Source organism: Bradysia coprophila, chromosome IV, assembly GCF_014529535.1.
Source record: "Bradysia coprophila strain Holo2 chromosome IV, BU_Bcop_v1, whole genome shotgun sequence".
Lineage (NCBI taxonomy): Eukaryota > Metazoa > Arthropoda > Insecta > Diptera > Sciaridae > Bradysia > Bradysia coprophila.
Window position 1 is genome coordinate 8356018 of NC_050738.1, and position 27037 is coordinate 8383054.

Consider the following 27037-nt stretch of genomic DNA (forward strand, 5'->3'; position numbering starts at 1 on the left):
AAAGGAGAAAAACAAAAAACAAAATAAAAACATTTTATATTAAAAAAAAAACTTCTTTTTTTCTATTCTTTTCAATTGATCGAAATTCACTTTGGCATCTGATTGTGACGCAAAAACAACCCCATTCCTCGTCACCCGCACCCGTCTCTCCACCCGTATCGTTCAAATTATTTTCTCGAGCATGATTGCTCGATACATACCGCTATCCATACACATCCGAAACACCTATATATACGGAATGTCATGTTCTTTTTTGTATCCCACCCAAGGATACACAAAATGATATAGAAAGCAACGTAGCATGAAAAGAAAGAAGAAAAAAAAATAACGGAGAAAATGAAAGTTATACGATTTGACAGAATTATTTGTACTATTTTTCTGTTGGGTTCTTTATTTCCGCTTTTTCTTTGCGAAGAAAGTGTACACTCGGATCTTTTGTTACTTTATCAAAATCCACATCCATTGTAACGGCGGAATTCGGGAAAGAGATTCACTGAGCTATAAATTTTGGTATGGTTTTTTTTATTATGTAATTTTAGTAATTGTCTAAGGAAAACAAATTTGGATTATGCTTTTATGTATACGATGCGAGAGATAAGAAGGAATTTTCGTTAATTAGAATAATTGAAAACCTTTGAAAGAATCTTTTTGGAACGTTAAGCAGGTACTTCTTTTCAACTGTAAAAATTTGCTCATTTTTTTTCCGCTTCAATATTAATTAAACAAAAAAAAATTGTCGAAAGCGAGGAAAATTTTTGCAATTTATTTCCATACAAAATGCTAAATATATTTTCCCATAAAGTTTTTCCACGAATAGCTCATACCTCCTGGGCTATGTATATGTATTCAACACGTAATTGATTGTCGAATGATAATTTATATTTATTTATGCAATTTATAAAACAACAACAGCACCAACCAACCAAAATACAAAGAAAACTTTATTGTAATACTATATCGTTGCCCATGTCACGCATCAGTCGAAATCGTGTAACACTATTCAGTTATTTTCCATCAAACTTTTGCCGGTTACTTTTTTTTCCTACATTGTTGCCGTACATTTGGTCTGGGACAGAATGTCCCTTTTTTCGTATTCCCCGTGGTCACGCAAAGTTAAGTAAGTATTTTAGGTATGGTTACTCTTTATCATAATAATAGTATTGGATGACCGCAACAATTTTTCATTTGATATTCAACATAAATTAAAATTGTGATTGTGATTATGGGTCGGATTTGCATAAATAACATTCGGTGTCAATCACAAAATGAAACAATGTAAACATGAAATGAATTATAATAAAAGTTTTGAACTGATGCGATAAAATATTATGCTGGGGAGGGCGGATTATATGCTGAAACCTGATAAGCATGACATTCGAAAAAAAAAAGTTTTTTTTGCTATCAGCCTAACGAACGAATTTAATTGAAAATGTTCCCCCAATCAGTTGTCTATTAGATTTAATTAGACAACAACATGTTGAAGATCAGTTCATGTGCAACAGTTATTTGTATGACTACCAGAATAGGTCAGTACTAGTTGTTGTACTTTGAAGTGTTAATCATTGAGTCTACCACTTCGTTTGATCGAAGTATTTTCGACAGATTGGTAACCAAATCTTTTACTTCATTTGTCGTAATATATATTTTGCTATAAAAGGCAACATTAGTGAGACCTCAACGCTAATTTTCGTACTTTTGTGGTTGCTGTCGGTATCATATGGTCTCCATAGTGTAAATCTCGCTCGTCGAAATTTCTTATTCCCTCAACTGCTTGTTAGTTCTTAAAGCCAACGCTGTGATCAATTTACATGCAACTTTTTATTTTCATCTAAATTTACACACAAAAAAATGCTAAAAACAGCCGTGTTCTTACACGGTATCATAAATGTATATAACTTCGATTGGATTTGGATGTTTGGCTACAATCTACAAGATCCAAAAAAAAATTATTTTTGCTATAGAATAGAGAACTCACTCAAAATTTAAATGGTTGTTATTGTCGACATAATACATATAGTTTGGCCTTGGCCGATTCATTTTGTAAATAATTTTTTATTTGAGCATGTTGTTGTTGCTACTGCTTTTTTTCCTACTCACATAGAATGTTGAATATAAAGAAGGAAAAAAAAAACATTAGAAATATCATCGTGGTCACTATGCCGATTAAAAAAGGTCTTCGATGTTGTTCCACCGAAAAAAGTTAAATTTGATCACCGGATGATCAATGTGACCTTCATTTTAGCTGAATGTATTTCAGCAGACAATGAGAAAACACATTGACGATCAGAGAGATGAAACCGAAATTGCAGAATTTTCTCATTCGTCGAGTCCGTCTCGCTGAGATAAATATTATTAAAATAAAAACATGAAACTGTTTTACTTGCTTTTATATCGGACGGGTGCACATAAAATTAAACTTTTTAAAATATATAGGCACAAAACTTGTATGGCAAACAACATTAGTTTAAGGTATATATAATGTTTGGGTTGTTAAAACAGAATGAAATTCAAAGGAGTCGGTGAAGATATGTTTAACTATACAGCACATTTTATATAGATATAGTGGATGGATATAAAAACGCTTGTATATTATAATACCGCACTTACTGATAGCAGTATTGTGTATACATACATTCTATATACGTTACCATTGCGTCGAAAAACAGATTCATGAAAATTGTTTAAAACTCGAATTTGACACAGAACATTGAACACTTCGTGATGATGGTTTAAATGATGATCTGTGTGTATCAAAGTACATACACATTTCGCATATATAATATGCGACAGCAACAAATAAAAATACACAAAAAATATAAAGTAAAACGCAAAATACGAATATACCGAGACGAAAACAGCAAAGTTGTTTTTTTTTGTTACGAGTATAACAAAACATAATATTGTATATCATTTATCAAATAAATAATTTTTTTATATATTCGATTTTTATCGGCCTGCCTTAAAATCCAGCTGGTTGCTTTTGCTTTAACACCTATACGAAAAAGAATCGGAATCATACAAATCAGAATTCGGAATGATTAAGTATTCAACTTTAAGTTTTTATGAGATCGAGCAGATTACATCCGTGTGCTCTTAAGGCAACTTACAATGTTCACATTACTTTAAATAGAATCGCAATTTTTTTCTTCTTCAACTACAAGACAGAGTTGTGTGTCGGTTTTTCTTCATTTCGGATAGACTCTAAAGCTACCCTGAGAGCCGACTTAAAAAAATCCACGGGGGATAAGACGCAAACAAGCGAGCTTACATCTCGGCCAGTTTATATAGTTGGTAAAACAATGCGAAAAGAATTCATAATTTCGTCGAAGAGGTCTTTGAAGGAGGACATAGCAAATAGAGAGTGTGATGAATAAACCAATAAGCGGTTCAATAGTCAAAGTTTATTCCGTGATTCTTATAATCGAACCCGAGATAGGTTTGGTTATAGGAAACTGTGGCATATCAGTCTTTATGATTTTTTAAGAATTTTCGAAGGGCTGCTTTGCTCCTTTGTTGTCTAATGAAAAAAACATCAGAAATGATTCACCATCTAAACTGTTGATAAACGTTGGATTGCGGAGTTTTAATTCAATCATTTTTCTTGGCGACATAACAGTAGCTAACGAGCGGAAAATATTAGTAGAAAGTCCTTTGACAGCCAAAAGAAAAAAAAACTACAAAATTTTACGAAAGATAATCCTCAAATTCGTAGAGTATCCATAGAAAATCCTCAATAAAATCCGTAAAATCATAGAAAAGCCCTCAAGAAAATCAGATAAAATGAAGAAAATATTTACTTGAAAATTGAAACAAAAATCTTCTAAAAATCAATCCTGAATCATTAAAAAAAATTCTTGGAATAAGAAACAGTTAGAGGCAGTGCAATTTCAGCATGAATTTGCTTCAGCCGTTTTTCAGCTGATCCACACAGATCTAAAATCACGCCGGGAAAAGATTATTTTTAGAGTCAGAGAGGGAATTGCTTTGTGTTTTTACAATTTCATTTACAACCACTCTCTGGACCTCCAAATTCTGAACTCCTCCTTACACCTTACACCTTCACACTTCCAACTTCAAAATAAAAGCTCTTTTCGGACGACAAACAGAGTCTTAACTCTTCCCTTGCCCGTACATCACGTAAAGTGGTAACAAAGACAAAGAAAGCTGTTTCGACCTCGAGAACTAGCGGCGGTCTTAGGTCAGCGTGGACTGGCCCTCTTCAGTTGCTTCCGCTAGCCTCTTACACAAGACAGCGAAAAACTTTACTATCGAACAAGTGATTTCAGTTTTTTCAGATTAGTTGCCATCGACTGATGGAAGTTCGGACATTCTTGGAAGCTGCTATGAAATTCATCCCTAAACGCAGCAAAATCAAAACCAAAATCAACGTCAAAATCAACTTCAAAATCACAACAAGACTGCAACACAAAAGGAAACTATAATACAAAAGGCAATTCGACTGCGAACTCAGCGGTAAGGTCCGTCTTCCAAAATTAACGAACAAAAAAGAAAACAAAAAAGAGAATGCACCGGCAAGGTTCATTCTCCAAAACTGACAAACAAAGGAAAAGAAGAAAGAAAATCTCTCACCTTTACTTCACCACTTTCGGAACTGGCCATCTAGACTCGGTACCTCTTCCTTCTTACACCAATCAAGCAGAAAATTGAAAACCGCAAACGTAAGTTTAACCAGCCGAAAAGTTGAAACCAGTGAAAACTCAAACTGTACCGTTCGAACACCGCTGACAAAATATACCAATTTCACAAAGGCAATGCGATCAACCGATCACTCAACAAGGGAACCAAACTCGTCACAACTCTCAGGGTCACACACACCAATGATTCTCACGGAAAGTCTTCGCTAAATTCGTCTGCTGTACAAAACCTCTCACTGGTAAGCTACAGACAATTCGCCACAGAAAACTTCGAACGAAGACTCCGGTTACAGAACAATCACCTAAAACTACACAGAAAAAACCGTCACGGCAAACCTCTCGCGGCTTTGGTTTTTAAAATTGTGCTTCAAACGGTCCCTTTAAATGTCAGGAAACCTTGATCGTGCAAATAGAAATATATTACAAACTAGCAAAAACACCAGAGGACAAAACTTTATTAATTTGTAACACCAGAACTTTCAATTAAAGCTCTTCAGGTTCAACAAAAGATGTTATAGTTTTATCGTTTTCTCCGTAATATCAAAATTAAATTTCAAAGAATGGCATCAAAGAACCTGTATCCGTTCAAATTCGTAATATTATAGAGACGAGATCACAACAGTTCTTTGAAAATGCAATTTCCTTTAGCTATTTCTGGTCTTAAGGTATCTACCGGCTCTTGCCGTTCATCGATTCGCTATCCTGACAGAGAGTTTTAGTTTCACGATTTTCGAAAGGATTTACTATTTATTCCATGCATTGCTTGTTTTAAATAAATTGCAGCAGTTCAAAGAAATGAAAACATGAAGGGCGTATTATAGTTAACAAAAATTCTCCATTTAAAATTCAGCATACACTCGAGTATTTTGCTTATTTTCCATTTTGATGTAATAAGGAAATTGTTTCACGGAATTTCCATTGAAAAACTCCATAAGCAATGCAACAGGGGGTAAATTAGTTTCAATCACGCGCAGCAGAACGAAAAAAAAAACTTAATTCATAAAATGTGTATTACAGCGAATAGATTACTGTAATCAACTTGAATCAACCAGTGTAAATATTCCAAATTTATATTTCATTTTGAAAATGATTTTCCGACCCTTCACGAAAAATGGTTTCGTGAGTGTTTTTTTTTCCTCATTCAATAAACCTGATTAAAAAGAATACTCAACAAAAATAGACAAACAGAAATTGTTTTTAAATCAACAAAAGCACTTTAATCCCTCTAAAACTTCGCTCTTTGTTCGATATCGAAGAAAGAATACCGATTCCAAATTATAAGTGAAGCATTAAGCCATAAAAAAATAAATAAATATCTTCTTTCAGAACGTTTTTTTTTTTTGTTTCGTTCTCAACGGCGCAATGAATTGATCGACAGAAACTGTTACACAGTATTATGGTAATTTCCAAAAAGTTTTCAGCTATAAAATCGCAAGAAAAAGTGATACCCCTCAGCCGTTTCAATAAATTTCATCATAAAAGGGTGGTGTATAACAATGTCGAGAATTGCATTATATATAAGAATAGGTGCACCATAAAAAAAAGAACGGAATCCGTGAAATTCTCTCTCCTCATTCTTTGCCATCCCATTCGACAAATCCGCTATTGAAATACGTAAAATATACATCAAACAACCAAACGTTAAGCTCAATGCATTGTGTACTAATTTATGAAATTCAATAGATGGTTGAAAACTCACCTCCTCTATATAAGAATGTATGTCACTTTCACTTATCTGCATTTGAATATAAAAACTTCTTTTTGTCAAAACGGATAAAAGAAAGTACGAGTTTTCTTCAAATAAAACAACCTTTTGTTTTCATGGACTGTTACCGCTACACACACTCTCTTTTCGCTATATTAATAAATCATTTTCGTAATACTGGTCTCCAATAACAAAGCCAAGCCAAATAATAAATATATATGTGCCCATACACAAAAGATGAGAGTTCTATAAATGTAAAAGTTCGCGAACACTATTCATTTTTACCCTTGTCTTATAAACATTTTTCATTTAATAGTCGAAAAAAAAAATAATAAAAACTTGAAATACAATGTGTGTTTGTATGCACGATACAATATTATATGATGCTACGCTGTTGGTTATAAGCATTTCAAAAAATTTTCTATTGTGCGATGGCAATCATCAGCAAAAAGGGTTTCCATAATAATTGCTTTCATTCCAGTTCGTTTTTTTTTTCTATTTAGTAAATGCGTCATGTTCACAACAATTTAATGAAAATTGCATAACATTATTACCCTAGCACTAAGAAATGAATTCTTCGTTTATTTTTCTCTATTTCTATTCACATTAATATTAATAAAAGAAAAACGCTATTTATTTAATGAATTGGAATCAGGTAGCTCTACATTGTCCGTGAGTATATTTATGTTATAATTTTTTTTACAATCATCGAGAATGTAGAATATAAATTATCAAATTCAAATCTGGATATATTGTCAATGCATGTGAGAGAATTTTCCTTTTCTACCCTTCCAAATTCATGGGAATCAGATACAATTTATGCAGAGAAATTGATAGATTGTTTTTGTGAATGAAAATGATTAATAAAATTAATACAAATAGCGTCATGAACATAGGTGGTGTGTGTTTTGACTAGACTGGAATGTTTATTGTTTCAAATTGCTGTTACCCAGAAAAATAAGAACTTTGACAAATAAATGTGTGTCTCAACTATTAATAGGAATAAATTTAACCGAAAAAAAAACTGAATGTGAGATCCATCACGTTAATGATAAATAACGTTCAAATGCAAACGATTTCACGAAGAAACCAGCTAAGTACATAAATTAATGAGATCATTTCCAACACGTGTTGAAAATATTTGTTTTTAACGTTCCTTACATGAGACTCATTTGATCAATACAGTATATACAGTGTTTACTCAATGAAATGACATTGAGCACTAAAATTATTAAAAACAAAAAAAAATAATTTGAGAAACAGTGAACGATCTAATTGTTTTCATATTAACAAACGAATTAACAAACCGAATAAATTAACCCAGTGGTATACAGGCTGACTCAGCAACGAATGAATATACATGACTACTGACTACCGTGTATAAATCCATATTCTATTATGTAAACTAGAAAAAAAAAAAATTCAAAAACGAATAAATTATTGGGGCGATAGCATCTTGATGAAATGACCCTAAAACTAAATTAATTAAAAAAAAATTGGATGCAATTAGAAACTATCGAAAAACCGCCAATATATTTCAGATTTCTATGGTCATACAGTCATACAGGTTACACATGGGTGCAATATAATATCATGCCTCGATGCATGCATATATTGCATGTAGAGGTGACCTATTGTTATAATGCATTTAAAGCGTAGATATTGTCAGCGGCGCGTTTTATAAAACTGCAGCAGACTTGCTAATTTTGCATAGAAATTGTTATCGGACGTGATGGAAAATGTTCTCTTCTAGTTGTGATTTAAACAGCGCGCGACATCTTCATTGAATTAAATTGATCTGCAGCTTCGAAGACACTGTGGACGAACTACTAAATCATATAATAAGAACGAAGTTTTCGGCCGAAGTTGTTGAATCATAGATCTATAACTGAGTTAAGTTTTCTAGCATTGAAACTATGAAATCGAATTCAGTTCAGATGATTATAATAATTAAATAGGCGTCTTCTGATTAGACTACTATTGAGTTCAACTACTTTTTTATTTATTGGCAAAAATAAACGAGTGCGAACAAGTTACTTGACATCACCAGAGTTATTATTTTATATCTAACTTCTCTAATAGAAGTCTTTTTTAGTAGACTAATATAAAATCTTGTACTTCACTAGTTTTAACATACATATAACGACATAAAAGACCACAATAACCGGAACGTTTCGCTTATTTTAATTCGTTGCTGTTGATAACAAATTACTTTATCTCTGTTAGGTACTATTCAATCTCTTTGAATTATTAGGAAGGATAGTTAGGACTTGATCACCATTAACAATACGTGGGAGCCTAACTTGAATCATTAACAAGGAAAGTCAAAAAGTCACATTTGCTGTGCCGATGGATGATCAAATATTATATTCATTGGTCAACTCAAACATTTAAAGTTGTGGTGATCTGTTAATTCGAAGTTAAAAGGTCTCACATGCCATGAAGTGTTGTGAACGAACTAATACGTATATAAAGTTCAAATAGGTAAAAGTAGTTTATTATTAAAACATGTCAAGAATTGAAAGCATTGTATCATTCGTTCATTGTAAGATTTTTCTGTAGACAAGAATGAAAAGATTTGAAAAAATGTTGAATAATCTTTGACGATTTTGAACATTCAGCGAACTGTCTTAAAATTTCAGAACATTTAAGATTACACCAAAAAAAAAAAACAGGCGACTGAAAAGCAAAGGTACATTTTTTGTACATATATTAGGGCAATTAGTCTGAGACAAATAAGTAGTCTATAATACCACTTTTTCCACATACATTATCCACCTTATTGTCACTATTATTTTTCTCGAAATGAACTTTTTCCAGTAAACTATCATTGAACTGTGATTTTAAAGTTGACAGACTGGAAGACTCGCTCGCTACCCAACAAAGTTTGTAATCGATGTATATTTTAACGAATGAATATTTTAATGGATAATAATTAAATTATTCTGAAACACGACTAGTGATAAAATGACAAATGCAAATTGCAGCAAAGATTTTAGCAAATCAATAAGCAAATATATGTAAAGCAAAACTCGAGTTCTGGGTTTTTTTCTGGTATGAATTGGTTCAATGCATTTCACATTAAGTGATTTATTTGAAGTGAATTAACAGCAAAACATGTGAAACAACGAACTTCAAAAAAAAGTTTTTCTTTTATAAATAAAACATTAAGTCGGAACAAATATATGAATGCGAAATTGTTATATGTTTTTTTGTACGTGGATACATGTGTGTACTGTAGATCAACTCTTTTTTTTTGCGAGAAAAAAAAATAATCTCATGAATATATTTGTTATAAATTTAAACTTGCTGACATAAGCAGATGAATAAACCGCGCCTTATACACACAATCCTTTTTCATTCAAAACAGAATTTATATTTTATTCCAACATTGGATATGTACAAGTATAATGCATATATAAATAAACCTTTGAACTTTAACACATAAACCATATGTGTGTGTGCTTTGAATGATTGACAAAAGCTTTAGGTTAACTTCATTTTAATCTATAATACTTTTAAAAAAAATCCCTATACTCCCCACGTCCCCAGGAAAAGTTTTTACACTATGTCGAAAACTACATTTCCGTTTTTCGGGGATTTAAGAATTTATTTCAGTCGTTCATTGTGAAAACATTTTGAAATTTGGTTACTAAACAATTTTCGCGTGAGATACTTTTTGGTAGTAGTGGCAAAAGTTACTTGTTTCGATAATGGTCCACTACCACTTTCACAAGTTAAATTTACCTTCTTTAAGCCGCTATCATCTCTTAAATCTCTAAAATGAAAGCAAATCATGTAAAAAGATGAAAAGTGTCATTTTAAGGATTTTTCCTTAGTGTGGCCTCAGGTATGGCAATTTTCAGTTATGAGGTCAAATATCGATTGGGATTGAATCTTTTGGAAGCGTCAGCCCTTTAAAAAAGCCCTTTCTTCTTTGTGATTTTAATAATAGTAATGTACTGGTAATGGTAGGTAGTTAGATAGACTGGTAATGGTAGTTGGGACATTTTTATTTTGACTTGTGGGATTATAGCCCTTGCCTTCGGCTCAGGCTACAAACCTAACACTCGTCAAAATAAAAATGTCCCAACTAGCATGAAACGAGTTTTAACGTTAGTGTCCGTTAGGGAAAACATGTTTCCGGGGAGTACAGCGAGTAAAATCTTTTGCTTCTTCACTGAATGAAACCAACATTCGATAAATAGGTTTCATGTAGTAAAAATCGTTTAGAAAAATGATATTCGGTGTAATCCCTAAAGCAATAAAATATTTACAACGAACAAAATCTTTTACTTCATTTGTTTAAACTTAAATTTTTCTCTCTATATCACGATACAAGACAGAACTAACAGTTTAATCGCTTATTTTTGCCATCGCTCCGGATAACAGATGATTACAAAATGTGAGAAAAATCTGATCACGTTTCCAGTCGTTTTTCCAACAAATTAAACATGAGTTCGGACCTATCTCATTAATATGAAATATTTCAAATTAACAGGTTCAAAGTCCAAGAACTGGCATTACATTCATGCCAAAAATCGATATGCAAATAAACTTTATCAATTATACCGCGGGACATGTTAAAGTACTACAACTACAAAATAATTGAACGCTAATTCTATTTGTTAACACGACTTCAAAGCTGTGCCACAAACGCCTTAATTTCTTTCAATAACAAGATATCACTTCTTCATCGCATGAACCTTTTGTTGTTCATTTTTAGAAAAAAGATGTTCGATAAAATGGGTGCTAATTCGCAAATTAATGGAAAGCATGCATGATTACTTTTGATATGTGCGGATTACAGGCGGTCTCCGCAAAATATTGTACGTAATCAACACAATATTGTATCAACAGATAAAGAGATGCCACAAGAGGTAATGTAAATAATAATGCAAATAGAGAATTCTTGATTTGGAATTTCAAAGGAAGTGTTAAACGCTTTTGGTTTGAACTGATACAAACTAAAATAAGCCAAATTATAGCCTAATCCACTTAAATACTTATGTGTAACGTTTTGTTTGCAGTTTAAGTTTAATTTGATTTTTAATTTTAGCTAAATGAGTTTCAGAGTTCTTGCTCTTTACTTAAAAATGCATTCAGTCACTGACATGTTAAAGTGACGCACTGTTACTGTTGAAAATTAAAATCGTTATCGAGTTTTTTTTTTGAAGTCGCTAAACTTCATCTAGCATTTTCTGGACCTGTTGTCTCCTATATTTACAGTATATTATTGAATATAGTGAAATTTTGTTGACAACCTTCAATCTTAACAATGTAGCGTAGGGCATTGTGCGCCCTTAAGATTTTTTCAAGCCAAAAGTCTTCACTGATAATCCAGTTCAGCCATTAAGTACGCAGATAGCTCCAATTTTCATTTAAATTTTAGCGATTGAGCAAAACATTTCCAAATGAATCAATGAATCTACTCATAGCACTGAACAGTGCTACGATCTACTGCATCTAATGAATGTCATCGAGCCGTACCAGGCTTATAAGATCGGTTTCTTTCATCATAGAATTTATAAACACTCAGTGAACAATTCGATATTTCGATCTTACCTTTGATTTCCTACAAATAAATGGATTATACACACGGAATTTTGAAAACCGACACATTTTATGTTTCTGTGTTTTACTTGAGTTTCTGATTTCTCCATATAAAAATAGATGCAAAATTCACAAAAAACCAGTAAACCACGAATCAGAAAATGTGTCGGTTTTCAAAATTCCGCGAGTGTATGTCAAAAATAAGTTTGTGTCAAATGTAGTGTGAATCGAATCAGTGATAGGGATGAACAACACTTCAGAAGTTGAAACAAGCAAAATAAACAGAAGTTAATCGAAAATATTTTACGAAAATTTTCAGTCAAGTCAAACGACCTGGCTGGCCCAAAAGCTGTGACCTGGTAAATTTAGAACGTACTGAAACTGTTCATCTTAAATGTTTGAGTGTCCATTCCACTCAACAAAAAGTACTCCGTGAGAGAGCCGTGAGAGAGTAAGCTGTCAAATAAACAAAGAAAAAATTGAAAAAATTCAATTTTGTCTCTCACACGTAGTACTTTTTTGGTAAGAAGAAACTAAGCATAATGCCAAAAAAGTACCAAAAAAGAACTCCGTGTGAGAGACAAAATTGAATTTTTTCAGTTTTTTCTTTATTCATTTGACAGTTTGCTCTCTCACGGAGTAATTTTTGTTGAGTGGAATGGACAATTAAGCATTAACAAAGGACTACTCTTAAAATATAAGAAAATAAAAATGAGAATGAGAATGACTAGTCAACTGTCAAAGGTTAAATTCACGAACAATTGTGAAATAATATTTTTCATTTGGAACAACCACATGTCTCAACATACAATGAACAAAACCGCCAAAAATTCAAAATATAATTCTCATTACAATACACGCAGGTGTCATCGGTGACATTCGGTCAACACATTTGTTTACATTTTATTGAAGAAGAAGACGAAAAGCAAAAGTCAACATATTTTTAGCGACTCTGTGAATAAAACCCGTGCTATCCAATAAATTTAATAAATTAGTGAAAAAGGAACATTAATTTGCACGTGCCATGTCGTCTATGACATTTGGCCAGAAGAAATTTATTCCTACAGCGCCCGACAAAGGTAGTTTTCCGTTGGACCATGAAAATGCATGCAAACGGCAAATGCTAAAATATATGGCCTGTCTGAGTGAACACACCGATAACAACAGTAAGTGCCGTGACGAGGCAAAATCATATTTACAGTGCCGAATGGAAAATAATTTAATGGCCCAAGAAGAGTGGACTAAATTGGGTTTCAAAGAGTGACTACCGTTTTCAGAAAGGACAAATTAGTTAAATAGATTTTAGTGTTACTTTTGTATCGAACATTTTATATACATCGCGAAAGAGTGATGACCACCGACAAGAAAAAATTCAACATTTTATTAGGATGTACCGGCAGTGTGGCCACAATTAAGTTACCAGTCCTCATCCAAACATTACAAGAAAGGCAATCGACTGAAGAGCTCCAATTCGATGTTTGTATAATTTTACATTTACGTGACATACCGGTGTTCGGCTTTAATGTCAAATTGACTTTCCTTCAGATCAAGGTCATACTGACCGAAAGCGCCAAACACTTTGTGGATATTGAAAAAATTTCTCCCGACACGCCCATACTAACCGACACGGACGAATGGAATGCATGGAAGGGAAGAGGAGATCCCGTTTTGCATATAGATCTAACGAAATGGGCCGACGTATTTGTAATCGCACCATTGGGCGCTAATAGTCTGGCCAAAATTGCTCAGGTATGACTGAATTATAACGATGTTGTGGCTTGATTTCTTGGATCGTAAGTTACGATTCGTAACGATATATGATCCCAGGATGATCCAACGAATCAGCGTGAATTTCGTAACATACTTAACGATGTGCACAATTACAGGGACTGTGTGACAATCTTCTTCTGTGTACAGCACGTGCCTGGAACTTGAATAAGCCGATTTTCTTTTGCCCGGCTATGAACACCTTCATGTGGGAACATCCAGTGACTAGAGAACATGTTGCTAAATTATCTCAATGGGGATATCGAGAGATTCCGTGCGTGTCGAAGACTTTAATGTGCGGTGATACAGGAAATGGAGCTATGGCCGAAGTTGAGACGATTGTTCGTCATATTGTTGAGTATTTTCGAAGTCAAAATAAAGACCGAATTTAGTGCTGTTGAATGGGTGATGATCATTTCTGTAGTCTTACCAAGTGGAATTGAATAACTACAACGTTCAATGTACGTGAAGTCACATCATTCAACAGACCGCTGAACAACACGTACGTAAAGCAAAATTGCAATCTAATTTGGTAAAAATGGGCAAACTTCAAAGTGTATCTGAGATATCACCGAAATGACGTCTGATTTTTTTCACGATTTCTAATCACCGTCCTTCAGTACTTGTTGTTTTCTGATATCTTTAGTCAGGCCGACCTTTCTATCCCAAAGAGCAGACGTTATTCATGGGCATAATTCTTTCATGAAGCAAAAAAAAAGTTTTCAAATTTTTAATGACTCGAAAAGTGAACTGTCTGTCGATAACAATTGCGCTCCGTCCATTGATTACAGGCTAAATTCATGTATTTCTTTCAGAGAATTGTTGAGCAGCGGTTGAGCTGCTTATCGCTTTCTGGTGAACTTAGAACCATTGAACAATTTACATCATCTTGCATACATGAAAATTGAATCGGATGAATTCGCAAAAGGCAAACACAAGTGAAATGTATACACCCATCAGTATAGTACACTACACATGGAACAATAAGAGTACGGGTCTTATCTGCTTCGTTGTCTGTTATTTCTGTTGACCCTGCTGTCACGTAATTATTTTAGTTTGAGGTTTTGAGAGTTTAAATTGTTGAAACGAAGTCGGCTGTCGTGGAAGGGAAAGTGATAAACTTCGTTAACTACACAAATTGATGTAGAAAGTTTTCGATACCGTACCAACGTAGTGGTAAAATTCAGGTAAAGTTTCTACATTGCCCCGGCATAATTTGATTACTTTATTTGGAGTTACAAATTCTATTTCAAGTTCTCGAAAGATATGAGTTTGTTATGAAGTTAAATCGATTTATAGTTTGTGAAAGTGAAATTCCTAATTCGTTTTCCATTCCTTTTACCTAACGGATATACCACGATAACAATAAGTAATGAGCTCTGCCCAACGTGGTTTGATATAGCAAAATATAAAGACTGATGTCGAAATTACATAGATAAAATCAAGTAACAGATTCGATAACTATCCCCGTGATGTGTTTATCGTCAGTGAAATGATAACAAAATTGGAAAATGTTCGCTAAGTAACTGGTGTCCCAGACAATATAAAATACTTCTGGCGTTGGGTTGAGTAGCGATAATTTGTTGATGACTCGTTCAGATGCTTAAAGTTCAAAGCGTATTTATAGTCAATTATGAAGGTCATAATTTTCGAAACATAAACCGGTGACACGTAGAAAGAAATAGAAATCACCATCAACATGTCTTAAACACCGATGGTATCAACAGTGTAGATACTACACTCTTCCTCATAGCGGCTGTACTGTATCGACTAAAAATAGTTACTCGCTAACTTGGTGATAACAATGTGCTAATGGCTGCTATGCTGCGATATCTGTACACATATTTACTTAAATCAGTGAACGTGAACAATATGATTTGTACTTGACCCGAAATTCAGTACATTGTTTTTGTGTTTTCATGTAACAAAAGAAAGATGAGCAACAAAGAACGATCAGAGCTTCTTCGAATGCACTGACTTACTCGTTTTTCTTATTTGATGCGAGGGGGAAACTACGGGAGCAAATACTGGGACAGGTGATATTTCTGTTGTTGGTAATCGTTAGAAGGAAATAGTAAGCCAATAGACGGAAATAGTACGCCAATAGACGGAAATAGAGCGCCAATAGATGCGCCAATAGAAGTAGGTGGTACAGATTACACTCGAGAAGTTTCCCCCTCGACCTGAAGCCAGTCACAATCTTTTAATTTCTTAGATCTATAGGACTAAAGAGCAAATCATTCCTATCTCTATTTCGATCCTCCAACCACACGTAAATAATTGGAAATACCTGATGTACGTTTAGTTCCATTAAATGGAATTCATTTCTATTTTCTACGTACACGCAGAATACATAGATGCATTTAAGGGCGTTGAATTTTACATCTAACTCCTACAACTAGAGAACTCGTGTTTTGATCCTTTTGGGTTTTCGTTTGACAATTCTCTTCATTTTTTATACATTTTCTATCAAATTCATTTACATTCCCGGTTAGCTACCCGCATAATTCACTTCTTTACTCGTGTTATTCACCTATAACTCGAGCTCTGGTCGCAAGCTTCACTCTGTTTGGAATTTTCTATTTTTTACCCACGGTAAACCAATAACTGTTAAACTAGTGAATTGTGCAAAGAGTGACTAACCTTTCCCGGATAGCAACCGTAATAGTATTTTACAAAAAATCGAAACCAGGTCTATTACTTCATTTATTAAAACAATGAAGTATACATCCACTTTTGTTATATTCTGACTCAGAATTTCTGAGTAATAATTCTTAATTTTGACATCTGCCTTCCTTTTGTTCTCTCTCTCTATCTCTTTCTTAAACCCCCCTCGATGGCTGACTGGATTTGTGGATGTGAGGTTTTTTATTTCTTGTAAAATTATGCCTAACTCTTTTGAATAAGCAACGAATTCAACATTCCTCCAGGCGAATTTAATTACGAAAGCCGATTCATCAATTATTCCATATTGACCTTAATAAAAGGTTTCAGTTTACTTAGTCTTTTAAATTTATTTTTTTTCCATTGTTTTGATATTGTAGTGATAGTCTAATTTTAATTCATTATTACCTAGTCACATTCTAAAAATAAACGAATACTTTCTTTAGCTAAAAATATACCACAATTTTAAATACGCGATGTAAATCAATACGACAAGTAGGAAGTCAATAAAATGTCATTGTATATAATAAAACGGTGATTCGGGTAATCATATAACAACTACCTGTCTAAGCGATTGGAACTTTCGATTTAAGTTTTATTGTGACGATAGATTATACAAACGCATCAATCATCAACAAAAAAAGCTCTGATAACAAGTGAGTAAACAAATAATGGATTTGATATTTGAATTAAACACATTCTCATAATTATGGCAACACTTGTAGTGATCGCTGTGCAGGTGTAATATATATATAAGTACGATAACCATTTATTGTAGTACACTCACTCGGCTTTATCTTAATTCTTTTTTTCCGTCAAGATCTCAATTAGTTCAGACTCATTTTCCTTACGAAATCACAAATACATTCCCGTCACAGCGCAAATCGTTACGATAACAATGAATGGTGCCCAGGTCTTAAAAGCACCCCACCAGCCAACATATTTGCCGCAAAAGAACAACCAACCCGCCAACCTTATCATATTCCAATTTTTCCCTTCATAGTTCATCAGCCGTAAGGCCAGGCCAACGTGTGAATGACAATTGTCGCAAAATAGATTATGCCTGAAAGATAGGATATTCACCACTGTTAAAATGTCGAACAATCAATATTGCATCAAATTGCATTACATTCTCGTTCCATAAATGACACTGGCCTTCGAAACACATTCGTCCCATTCAACAACGCCACCATTTACTTTGTATGGGTCCAGGACCAGATATCTGGTCGGTCGCCCGAAAGCCATATTATCTTCCGACACGAAATACGGTCCAGCAAAGTCTCTAATTACTCCATTTGATAAGGCGATGCCCATGTGACCGATGAATGGAAAGAAAAATGTGAGCACCGGTATCGGCGTCCACACAATGCAAAATGGATATTTGTCTGTTTTGAAGTCTATTTGTGCCATCTGTGCTCCTTGATTCACCGACATACTGTGGATAAGTGGCAAGTGGTTTATGCTACTCGGTTGGAATCACTTGTGTTTACTTAAGAGGTAATTTATGCTGTTGCTAGGAAGATACTTTCAATGATTCTTCTTTCACGTTATTTATGACATGAATTCATGTCAAATAGCTTCTTGTAATGAACTTTCGACTTTAAGAATAATCGGTTAGTGTTAATTTATCAAAACAATTTTTTGAGTTGTTGTTTTCCTTAGTTGGTTCTATTTGTACTGATTATTGACTGTCAGAATGTACGTTTTTCATAATTATTATTTTTTGAGCGATGAAACTCATCGAACAGAGGCGACATCGATCGCAATATTTTCGAATCTTATTCAAAACGTGAATTTAAAAATAGTACGATACAGTTGATGAATTTGAAGCTAAATAACCGTTTCACAAACAGCATTGCACCCATTGCACCGTACTGGAAATTTTGATTCTTCTTCTTCTTTTCAACAGATTGATATTTACATAATCTGTGACTTCATGTCTGTGAATCCGAACCCACTTAAAACAATAGTAAATCTCTTCAATTTGAAAAAAATTAAACAAAATTTAGCCTCGAAAAATTTTGTAACAATGATTTCTGGCTTGGTGATTCCTCAATGAAAAATGTTGCTTCAACAAATGAAGTACAAGATTTGAAATTTTGAAATCAAAATTAAAAGTTGCAAGGGGTAAGCAAACATAAGGTTTAATCACGTTTATATAGAGGAGGCCACTTCTTTGGTTAGTATCTAGTCATCGTCATCATAGAGTTTGATTTAAATCTTTTACCTAAGTAAAACCATACAATCAGGGGAAATCATTTCCATACGATCTTTCATGTGTTTCGATTCATCGATTGATTTCCATTCGGAAGCAATTTTTTCAGTTGCTTCAATTTCTGATAGATGGCATTGTTTACATCGATTTGGAATTTTCACCCTTCACCCTCATTTTTCTCGTGAGCATGAAAATGTATTTTCTCATTGGATTTTACACATTGTCGAGCAGAACTAAGATAGCCGCCGTACGTCGCGTTTGTCTAATTAGTTTTATTTAGCTAAACCTACCACACGCACGTTTACTGAAAAAAAAAAATTTTGGGTACATTTTCGGTTGTTCCTTTCCGTTAACTGTTTTTTTAGTTATTTATTTTGTTCGTAATCGAAATATTGGTTTTTCGATTGCCACATTTTGGCTTTTTAAGTAGTTGCAAGTACTGTGGAAAATGTGTCAAGATAAAGTGGCCGATAGTGTGTATAGTGAAATGGATTTTCATGTACATTAAAGCGCTGCGTTTGGATACATATACATACAAAATACTTTACAAGAGGAAAACGCGGAAGGGAGTGAAACACTAGGTAAAATGTTCATGAGATTGGTGTTTTTTGTTCATGGAAATCGAGGAAGAATAAAAAAAAAACAAGAAGTGGCCCATTGAGAAAAAATGTCTCTAAAATTTATGGGTTTACATAGTGCGGATATATTCGGTTTACCGTATTAGGGATAATGAAAAATGTGTTTTAAATTTGAAACGAAAAACTAATGAACAAAAAAAGGTCTGCTCAGTTTGACCATCTGCTCATTTTTCGCATGTCGATGGGGAAAACGTGATAGGGATTTTTCAGCGTCATTTTCGATCACATTGTACAAATCAGTAAATATGATTTCGCTTAATTGGTGTAATTTGTGTAATAAAAGGCTGAGACTTGTACGTGCTGTAGAATTTCCATTTCTTCACAATTCGTTTGGAAAATTTGAAACAGACCAACCATTAACGGAAGCCATTCATTCGATTTTGCTCATTTTTCTATGAACATAAAATTATTAACTTCACATTTAAGGCTTCACGGGAACTGTTGTAGGTCTCATTAAATGCTTTACTTTGTATTATAATCGACTACTGTACTGGAATTAAGAACATCTAACAATTTAACGAGAGCGAGAAAAATGAAATGATTTATTGTACGAACCAAGCGAGCAGTAAAATCAGGTGATTTTCTTTCCGTAGCAATTGTAAATGTTATATATATTTATACAGAAGGAAATGTCGAGACGCTTTTAATTTCCTAAATTCTTGAATCAAATTCTTGTGGGTGGCTATATAGACCTGCCTAATAAATGTAATTGTAGAATGTTTTTTCTACGCTAATTCGTCATTGTAAATTTGAGACTTAATCTTTTTAAAGAGAAAAATTTGTTTTCGCATAATTTTTTTTTGCCGCAGGGATGGAAGCGCACCATCTATGTTTTCTCGGCAGTCAACACAAGAAGCACTATAAAACAGAAATAGTAAATTCGTGCATAATGTATTATTGTGAATGTTTACCGGTTAAATAATCAATGGAACGTGCTATTAGTTAGTTGTTTTTTTTATCGTGTACTAGCATTTAATTAGTGTTTATACGTTCTTGCCGACTTCGATTTATCGATTTTAAATTAACCGTACGCTTCGAGGCTACTCGAAAATAATAGAAATTTAATTTACCCATTTTTAAAAATTCATGTAAATAAACCTCACTCTGTCAAGGACATTTTCACAGTAAATTTATATTGTTGTGCTTTTCAATTTTTTTTTTTTATGTCGATATGCCGGGAAAAAGTGGCAAGTGGGAAAACATATTGGTGGTTTCATGTTTGCGTCCATCATAGTATTGGACAATTTGTATGATACAATGCCGTAGTGGTGTCATGTCATATGTGTATTAGATATCTTATTCGAATTGCAACATTGTAACATTAGGATATGTGCTTGCGCGCCTTCGTCTGTGAGAGTATTATATGGTTGCAACAGAAATAAGATTTATTTTTGGAGAAAGTTTTTTTTATGGATTTTTTGACTTTTCGGTGTTCTGAATACGTCAGTGTAGTTTACGTAATGTATTGCAGATATATAGAAAAAAAACACCCAATGAATTGAGTTAGGTTAGTGTTAGCTTTGAGAAGAAGTGTTGGATACGTTAGCTTTTCTTTAATTCCATTCACAGGAAAATATAATTAAACTGAAATGTCGTTATAGAGTTGGATGCTGGAAATTACGTCAGGTCAAAACTCATTGACCCTTTTAGATGTTTCGTAACTGTCTTCATCTAAAATATACCACGACAAAATTTAGAGTTTACCTTTCATTCGAATTTTCTCTCGCAATGTTATTCTTATTCGTTACTTTAGGTTCAGTTGACGACCATTAACCTTTACCTTGAACTATATGTATAACCCTTAGCTAAAAGGTATTCAATGAATTTTGTATTTTTACTCTCGTAATGCAGCGCTATAGTGCATTCTGACGACCTATAAATTAAATGAACAAAAAGTTTGAGCTGAATTATATGAAATTCACATGGTTCAGTACCCTTCAGTGTTTATAAATGATAATTGCTATCCTTCTTTTCAAGACATTTACAAATGATTCAGCATCATGGATTCGTTTTAATTCGTTAATTTGTAAAATTCCTATGTAAAGGGACAACTGCACTCTTTCTGGTGAAGATGTTGTTTATTTTCTCTCTTTCATTGCATTTTCGTTTCTTTTTACATTTTCGATCATTTACCGGTCTCCTATCCAGATGAGAAATAGTAGATTACATACTTGGGCGAAAAATCGTTGTTTCCAAGAGTGTGGAGTTTGTATGCACGAAGTATACAGCCACACGAGTCAAAACAACGATTTCCGTACAATTATGCAAGTTATTTTACCTCTTAAGTGCGGCGAAAGTGAATTTTTTTGCGATTTTTTTTTAAATTCTCGTTTCTTTATCATTCTTTATTTTCAAGTGTGTAACACAAAAATGAATTTTCACAGCACATAGGAGGTAACGTACTTTAACTCGTCTGGATATAGATATGGTAGTATTGATATAGTATGCTATTTTACATGCTACATGCGTTGAAAGCCGTACTTTTCATGTTTCAAGCACTACTTTCGACGCCGTTAGCATGTAAAATCCATTACATAACTCGGGATAAAAATGAAAAGTCTCGTTTTCGTGTGTTTGTTTACCTCGGCTTAGCCTCGGACCAACAAAATTCACACGAAAACTCTGTTTTTCATCTTTTTATCCCTAGTCCTGTAAAATTCTATTACTTTACCAGCGAGGTAAAAGGTTTTTACCCGTGAGGGAAGTAAAATAAAAGATATTTTCAAAGAAGCACTTTTCCCTTCGGGTCGGGCCTTACTCGTCAAATTTGGAACCTTGGACGGAACACTGGTTAGAGCTCATCGCTTATTCTTGTGGATAACATTAGTGTAGTTTATTATGGAACTTGATTTGTATTAAAGTGTAAGTTCGGTGAATTTTATCATTTTCCTACTTTCGCATGGGGCAGGTAGAAACCCAGAATATATTGGATGACTTCATTATTTCAGAAACAACTTTGTTATACTCGCAAACTCACTCGTGTGTTTTTGAGCAACTTGCTTCGACCACTGTTTTTCGACAAGTGTAGTTGTATACCTCTCCATCATCTCGGATATACAGATTCTACACTTGTCGAAAAGACAATAACCGATAATTGTTGCGCAAAATGCACACTTGTGAGTTTTATTTTATGTAAATTGTTACCTCATGTAATGAATTACTTTCGCAGCATCCAATGTAACTTACTAAGTACCTTTCAAATTACAAAACAAAAACTTGTGTGCACTCACCACAAACATTTATATCATTTGTCTGATGGATATGTATATGTAATCTTATCTCCAGCTGTCAGTTGATAAGATCAGCCTGAAGTGTAACTGACATTCTAATAATTTCAAATTTCCAATCTCAAATTTCAGATTTCATCATCTTCCAAAACCTCCTGCCAATAAACAATAATGAAATTATCATGGGGTTGGGCCTTTGACGGTGTCAATGCGTCAATCCCTCGAAATACCGGACCAGAATGCTCGGAATATCTGTCAATTAAACGGCATTGGATCGAAGGCGTGATAGTCTGTTTTATGTGCTGCTGTGCACTGAAATGGGCCGTAAAAAATTCGAAAGCGTTAAAGGTGAATTATTCGACGGTGCACTCAATGACGGCCGGAAAGCAATTGCTGCAAATTGTAATGACGTTTACGCTGGGACTGGAATTGGGATTTAAATTGAGTCAACGATCTGTCATTTATATATTAAATCCGTGTCATATCACAACAATTATACAGGTGAGTGGAGCGGTTTCGTAATTTCAATTCCCGGAATCCATTTGCTTAGATGTTGAAAAACATTCGTACGCTTCTCGATTTCTTTGAATAAAAACCTTTTGTTCAAATAATTCGAAATGAAGAATGTTGCATAAATATGCTACCAAATGGTATTCTGTTGCCAAAAACTTTTCTGAATGGGGGCACTTAAAACAATCAGCCCTCGGAAACATTTACGTATAACACTGTGAGATATGAAAATACATAAGCTACAAGCTATACACAATTGCTTTACAAACATGAGAAACGTGTGGTTAAATGCTATCGATTTGTTTTCGAATTAAACTCCAGAGCATTGCTACAAAGGACGACATCAACTTTTTATTAAAAAAAAAGAACGAGAGAAATATGAGAAATTACATCGAACGAAAAATATCGAAAATTAATCCATAATGTAATTTTCAACAGGAAAAAAAAACAGCTTACCATTGTTACCATTGTACACACCGCATAAAATGTATTAGTATTATGATGGTTTTGTCGATGACCAAAGTTAATGCCACCTAAATTAAATAATGTATTCAGCCCGTCCAAATGTACATCATTAATTTAATGTAGTCGGTGGAACGGTCCGGAAATTTATTACTTGTTCGAGAAATCAAACAATCAAAACGGACAATGTCAGCAATATTTATAGGCATTTCTGAAGTGACCCAATAATTTATTACAATTGGTAGCTATATCTTGCAGACAACATGTCTCCGTTTCTATTAAAAAAAAGTGCTTCAAAATATTTCGGTAATGATAAATGATTGACTATAGTAGTGACGGTTCGAATGGCTGCGGAAGAACAAAACTTTTCTAATTACTTGAATTGCCATCATTAATGAATATTGAATATATTGGTTAGCCTTTTGCAGGTTTCTAAGCACACCTACCAATATAGTCATTGAATCTATTACTTCATTAATTTTAACATTTTACTTACCACACTATACACGGCTCATTTCAATTATTTTGTTAAGTCGTTAGTGTCGGTAACAAATGAAATAGTCGTCTACGAAAAGTCGATACAATAAATTTACAAGACTAATCGACAAGCCACCAATTCCTGCACATGAGTATTATAACATTTCGAGCAAACAAACGTTGATAAATCATTGATACAATTAATGAATGCTCTTTACCATTTTCTGTGCATTATACAGTATACAGTGTGTCGCGTGTTATAATGGTCAATAGGAAATAATACAAAGTAAAATAACGATTACCACGGACATTTCGGTGAAAAGCTTTTCGTTTTGTGTATTTATCTAATATTTCGTTAACTGAACGAACATTAGAAGCGGACAAAATGACCGGATTTTTGGTGTGGGGGATGAATAGATAATCTTCCTATCATGACTGTTAATTTAATTTTTGTGCTCACACGATACGATGTTTTCCTAATGTATTGCTGTTTAATCTCCTGTTTACTTATACAATTTCGTTAATTGAAGGATGAAATTTTCTTGTTTGTTTTGACGGATTTCTTTATTTCAATTCAGTTCTCTGGTTTTGAAAATAGAATTTCTACGGAATGAGAAGGGAAATCCTAATGAAGCGACAAAAGTTGTTTTTCTGCTTAATAAAATATTATTCGAAGCAAAATAAATACAGAGACAAAATGTAATCCGACGAAGAAAAAAAAAATTCTTCTAAATATACCGACGACGACCTTTGTCGTTAAATTTTCATATTTTCATTTGACAACTTGACACATTTTATGGCAAAGTTCTGTATCGGAGCTTTTATTTAATGAAATATTTTCTTACATTAAGCAAGACAGGAATGCTTTAAATGTTCTAGATTCAATATCGTAGAAGTTAACAGACTAATTTGTGAGGCATAAAATATGCATAGGGCTGCCATATTTCGATTCAATAAAGAATTGAATGGCAGACACTTTTGCCTGTAAAATATAGGAGAAGTCTGATGATTTTATTAGATCATTTCCGTAGATTAGATACAACTGTCGTTTATAAAATGGATGGTAATATTCGAGACTTATTTAGTTTTAAGTGAGCGTTATAAATAACTCGATCTACCAATATTTTCGAATCGAATTGGTACCAATTTGATGAAAAGATTTGTAAAGTGATTTAAAAATTTTGTACAAGGAGAAATTCCACTGATAAGCCCAAAAATTCCGTCGCTGGAATATATTTTCCCTTTATAGAATCTTAATATTCAGAAGAGCATTTTCACAATAGGACATTTCCGAGGAATTTCAAATAGAAAATAGTACAAAATGTAACGTTTACCGGTAAATTTCATATAAAATCTTTACCGGTTGGTCTTACAATGATTCACCAGTTTTGTAAAACAATTGAACGAATCAAAAATGTGAATTATTGTTCTATATAGTGTGTGTGAATGGCAACCCTATTTGAGTTCAGCACCCTTAAAATTAGCATTTACTAGGCGCATTATACACAATCACTTCAATGATGATTTTGTAAATCCGTAAATTCCCCAAGCTTTTGTTTATGATATTCCATTGTCAATACGAGTACACCAAAAAAAACAACAACCAGCGTTTTTCCTTACTTTCAAAATTGCTTTATGTTCATTAATCACTGCCACAATGTGTTTTTGACTCTCCGAAATGAAAATGTAATTTTTTATTGTTGTGGTATTATGTAACAGCAAATTGATTTTTTTTCTTAGATTTATCTACTAGCAGCTAGACCATGCAAGTCAACCACAGCCCTATTTCGCATACATTTAAATTACTTAAATGGACCGCTGTTAGCATACGTTTTCCCCGAAATTGAATCTCGAACAATACCATTTGAGGCCTGTACATACTATATACAACATGGGCTGATGTTTATCATTCCAATATATTTATTGCGACAAGGCGGTAAGGCTGTCAATTACCATCGTCTTTCACGATGGGCTGCATTGTACAGTTTTGACAAATTAATTTAATTATTTTCAGGTGCATACAATATGGAAGATTTATGTGATATGAAATGGAATATAATTGGATATTCTTTGCTATTAATTTATCATTTCAGCATTCTTGTGATATTTGCTGTTGTAAGTTCGAATTCAATTACAGTCGGTGAACAAAATAAAATAAATTTTTTTCCAAATATCCACAGCCAAGTCAAATAAATCTGAATCACGTACTTTGCCCAGCATTATCGGACCCATTTCAAACGACCAACTTTCGTCTATGTGCAGTTGTACACGAGGCATTGCTCTGTACGCTCTTGTGTAAGATTTATTGTATCGTATTTCGACCAACAAATCCAAATTTAAACTTTACCGTTAATATAATTGACAAAAGTAATGCAACAGTTTTATCGAATGACAATACAGGTTGTGATGATGATATTCATGATTATCAGAAACGAAATCATGTTGAGAAAATGGATTAAAAAAAATTGGACTAATGTGTTAACGGGATTGATGCAGTTTTTTTTTTCTAAGAAAAAATGTCAGTTGTCGATTGATGACTTTCAAGTACAGGAAGATATAATTCATTTCAAAAAGGATACCGTACAGCAGGGTGTGAGGTGCAAGTTTCCAATCTTGTTTATTTCAGTTGAGAGTAGTTATATCGAAAAATGCACGATTTCTCAAATCGTATATCGATCATAAATATCAAATCTATTACTTCATTTGTTTAAATTATCGGCTAGTGGTCCATTCCGCAGCAAAAGTTAAAGCATACATTTTACTATTTAATTATTTATTATTATTTATTGATACAGTGCCGCACTGGCCATACGGGGAAGTCGGTAGACACCCGAGGAACATATGACACAATTGAATCAGTTGGTTTTGTTTCAAATTTTATAGGCTCTAAACGAAATTTCCCGAAGCGTAAGGTGGCAGTAACTGCAGTCCTGATTTAAAATTGTCTCATACGTCAGAAAAATTAAAATAGACGAGAAGAATGACGAATTCTAGAGAATTTTTGTGTTAGTACACTTCAATCAAAATTGAATCAAAAAGTCGTGCCGCGGTAGGTTCATGGTGTCATGGATAGTAGAGGTCACTACCTACGCAACGACACCCATATCTTCGTTGTAACTTTTTGAAAACACTCTGCAAAAGTTGGAATTTTTTTCCCCTAAAAT

At 33.5% G+C, this 27037-nt stretch overlaps 4 protein-coding genes across 6 annotated transcripts; 3 read left to right on the forward strand and 1 right to left on the reverse strand.

Annotated features, from left to right (window-relative positions):
• Window positions 1-12821: 12821 nt before the first annotated feature.
• Window positions 12822-14082, forward strand: LOC119066884 (phosphopantothenoylcysteine decarboxylase). Its single transcript, XM_037169572.1, has 3 exons — window positions 12822-13389; window positions 13459-13662; window positions 13800-14082. The coding sequence occupies exons 1-3, from the start codon at window positions 13264-13266 to the stop codon at window positions 14070-14072; spliced, it is 603 nt and encodes a 200-aa protein (XP_037025467.1). The 5' UTR covers window positions 12822-13263; the 3' UTR covers window positions 14073-14082.
• Window positions 12905-13242, forward strand: LOC119066886 (cytochrome c oxidase assembly protein COX19). The gene has a single exon (XM_037169575.1). The coding sequence runs from the start codon at window positions 12938-12940 to the stop codon at window positions 13175-13177; it is 240 nt and encodes a 79-aa protein (XP_037025470.1). The 5' UTR covers window positions 12905-12937; the 3' UTR covers window positions 13178-13242.
• A 580-nt stretch (window positions 14083-14662) lies between the features above and the next one.
• Window positions 14663-26355, forward strand: LOC119066882 (transmembrane protein 164). 2 transcript variants are annotated; one of them, XM_037169570.1, is made up of 5 exons: window positions 14663-14867; window positions 22557-22925; window positions 25614-25809; window positions 25888-25988; window positions 26054-26355. In XM_037169570.1, exons 2-5 carry the CDS (start codon window positions 22596-22598, stop codon window positions 26330-26332), a joined length of 906 nt encoding a protein of 301 aa, XP_037025465.1. In that variant the 5' UTR covers window positions 14663-14867; window positions 22557-22595; the 3' UTR covers window positions 26333-26355. The 2 variants fall into 2 exon arrangements, with proteins under 2 accessions (XP_037025465.1, XP_037025464.1); XM_037169569.1 differs by lacking the exon at window positions 14663-14867 and adding an exon at window positions 18785-19140.
• LOC119066885 (transmembrane protein 222) lies at window positions 16912-18043 on the reverse strand. Of its 2 annotated transcripts, XM_037169574.1 has the most exons (3): window positions 17835-18043; window positions 17474-17789; window positions 16912-17407 (listed from the first exon to the last, which is right to left on the reverse strand). In XM_037169574.1, the coding sequence occupies exons 2-3, from the start codon at window positions 17776-17778 to the stop codon at window positions 17200-17202; spliced, it is 513 nt and encodes a 170-aa protein (XP_037025469.1). In that variant the 5' UTR covers window positions 17779-17789; window positions 17835-18043; the 3' UTR covers window positions 16912-17199. The 2 variants fall into 2 exon arrangements, with proteins under 2 accessions (XP_037025469.1, XP_037025468.1); XM_037169573.1 differs by having other exon boundaries at window positions 17474-18042.
• Window positions 26356-27037: the final 682 nt, after the last annotated feature.

Coding starts and splice junctions, on each gene's coding strand:
- LOC119066886 (XM_037169575.1), top strand. CDS start 12,938: ATGTCGTCTATGACATTTGGCCAGAAGAAATTTATTCCTACAGCGCCC.
- LOC119066884 (XM_037169572.1), top strand. CDS start 13,264: ATGACCACCGACAAGAAAAAATTCAACATTTTATTAGGATGTACCGGC. Junction 13,390..13,458: donor CTGAAGAGCTCCAATTCGAT/GTTTGTATAATT, acceptor ACTTTCCTTCAG/ATCAAGGTCATACTGACCGA. Junction 13,663..13,799: donor GTCTGGCCAAAATTGCTCAG/GTATGACTGAAT, acceptor GCACAATTACAG/GGACTGTGTGACAATCTTCT.
- LOC119066885 (XM_037169574.1), bottom strand. CDS start 17,778: ATGTCGGTGAATCAAGGAGCACAGATGGCACAAATAGACTTCAAAACA. Junction 17,408..17,473: donor GTCATTTATGGAACGAGAAT/GTAATGCAATTT, acceptor CCTATCTTTCAG/GCATAATCTATTTTGCGACA.
- LOC119066882 (XM_037169570.1), top strand. CDS start 22,596: ATGAAATTATCATGGGGTTGGGCCTTTGACGGTGTCAATGCGTCAATC. Junction 22,926..25,613: donor ATATCACAACAATTATACAG/GTGAGTGGAGCG, acceptor TTTTTTTCTTAG/ATTTATCTACTAGCAGCTAG. Junction 25,810..25,887: donor ATATTTATTGCGACAAGGCG/GTAAGGCTGTCA, acceptor AATTATTTTCAG/GTGCATACAATATGGAAGAT.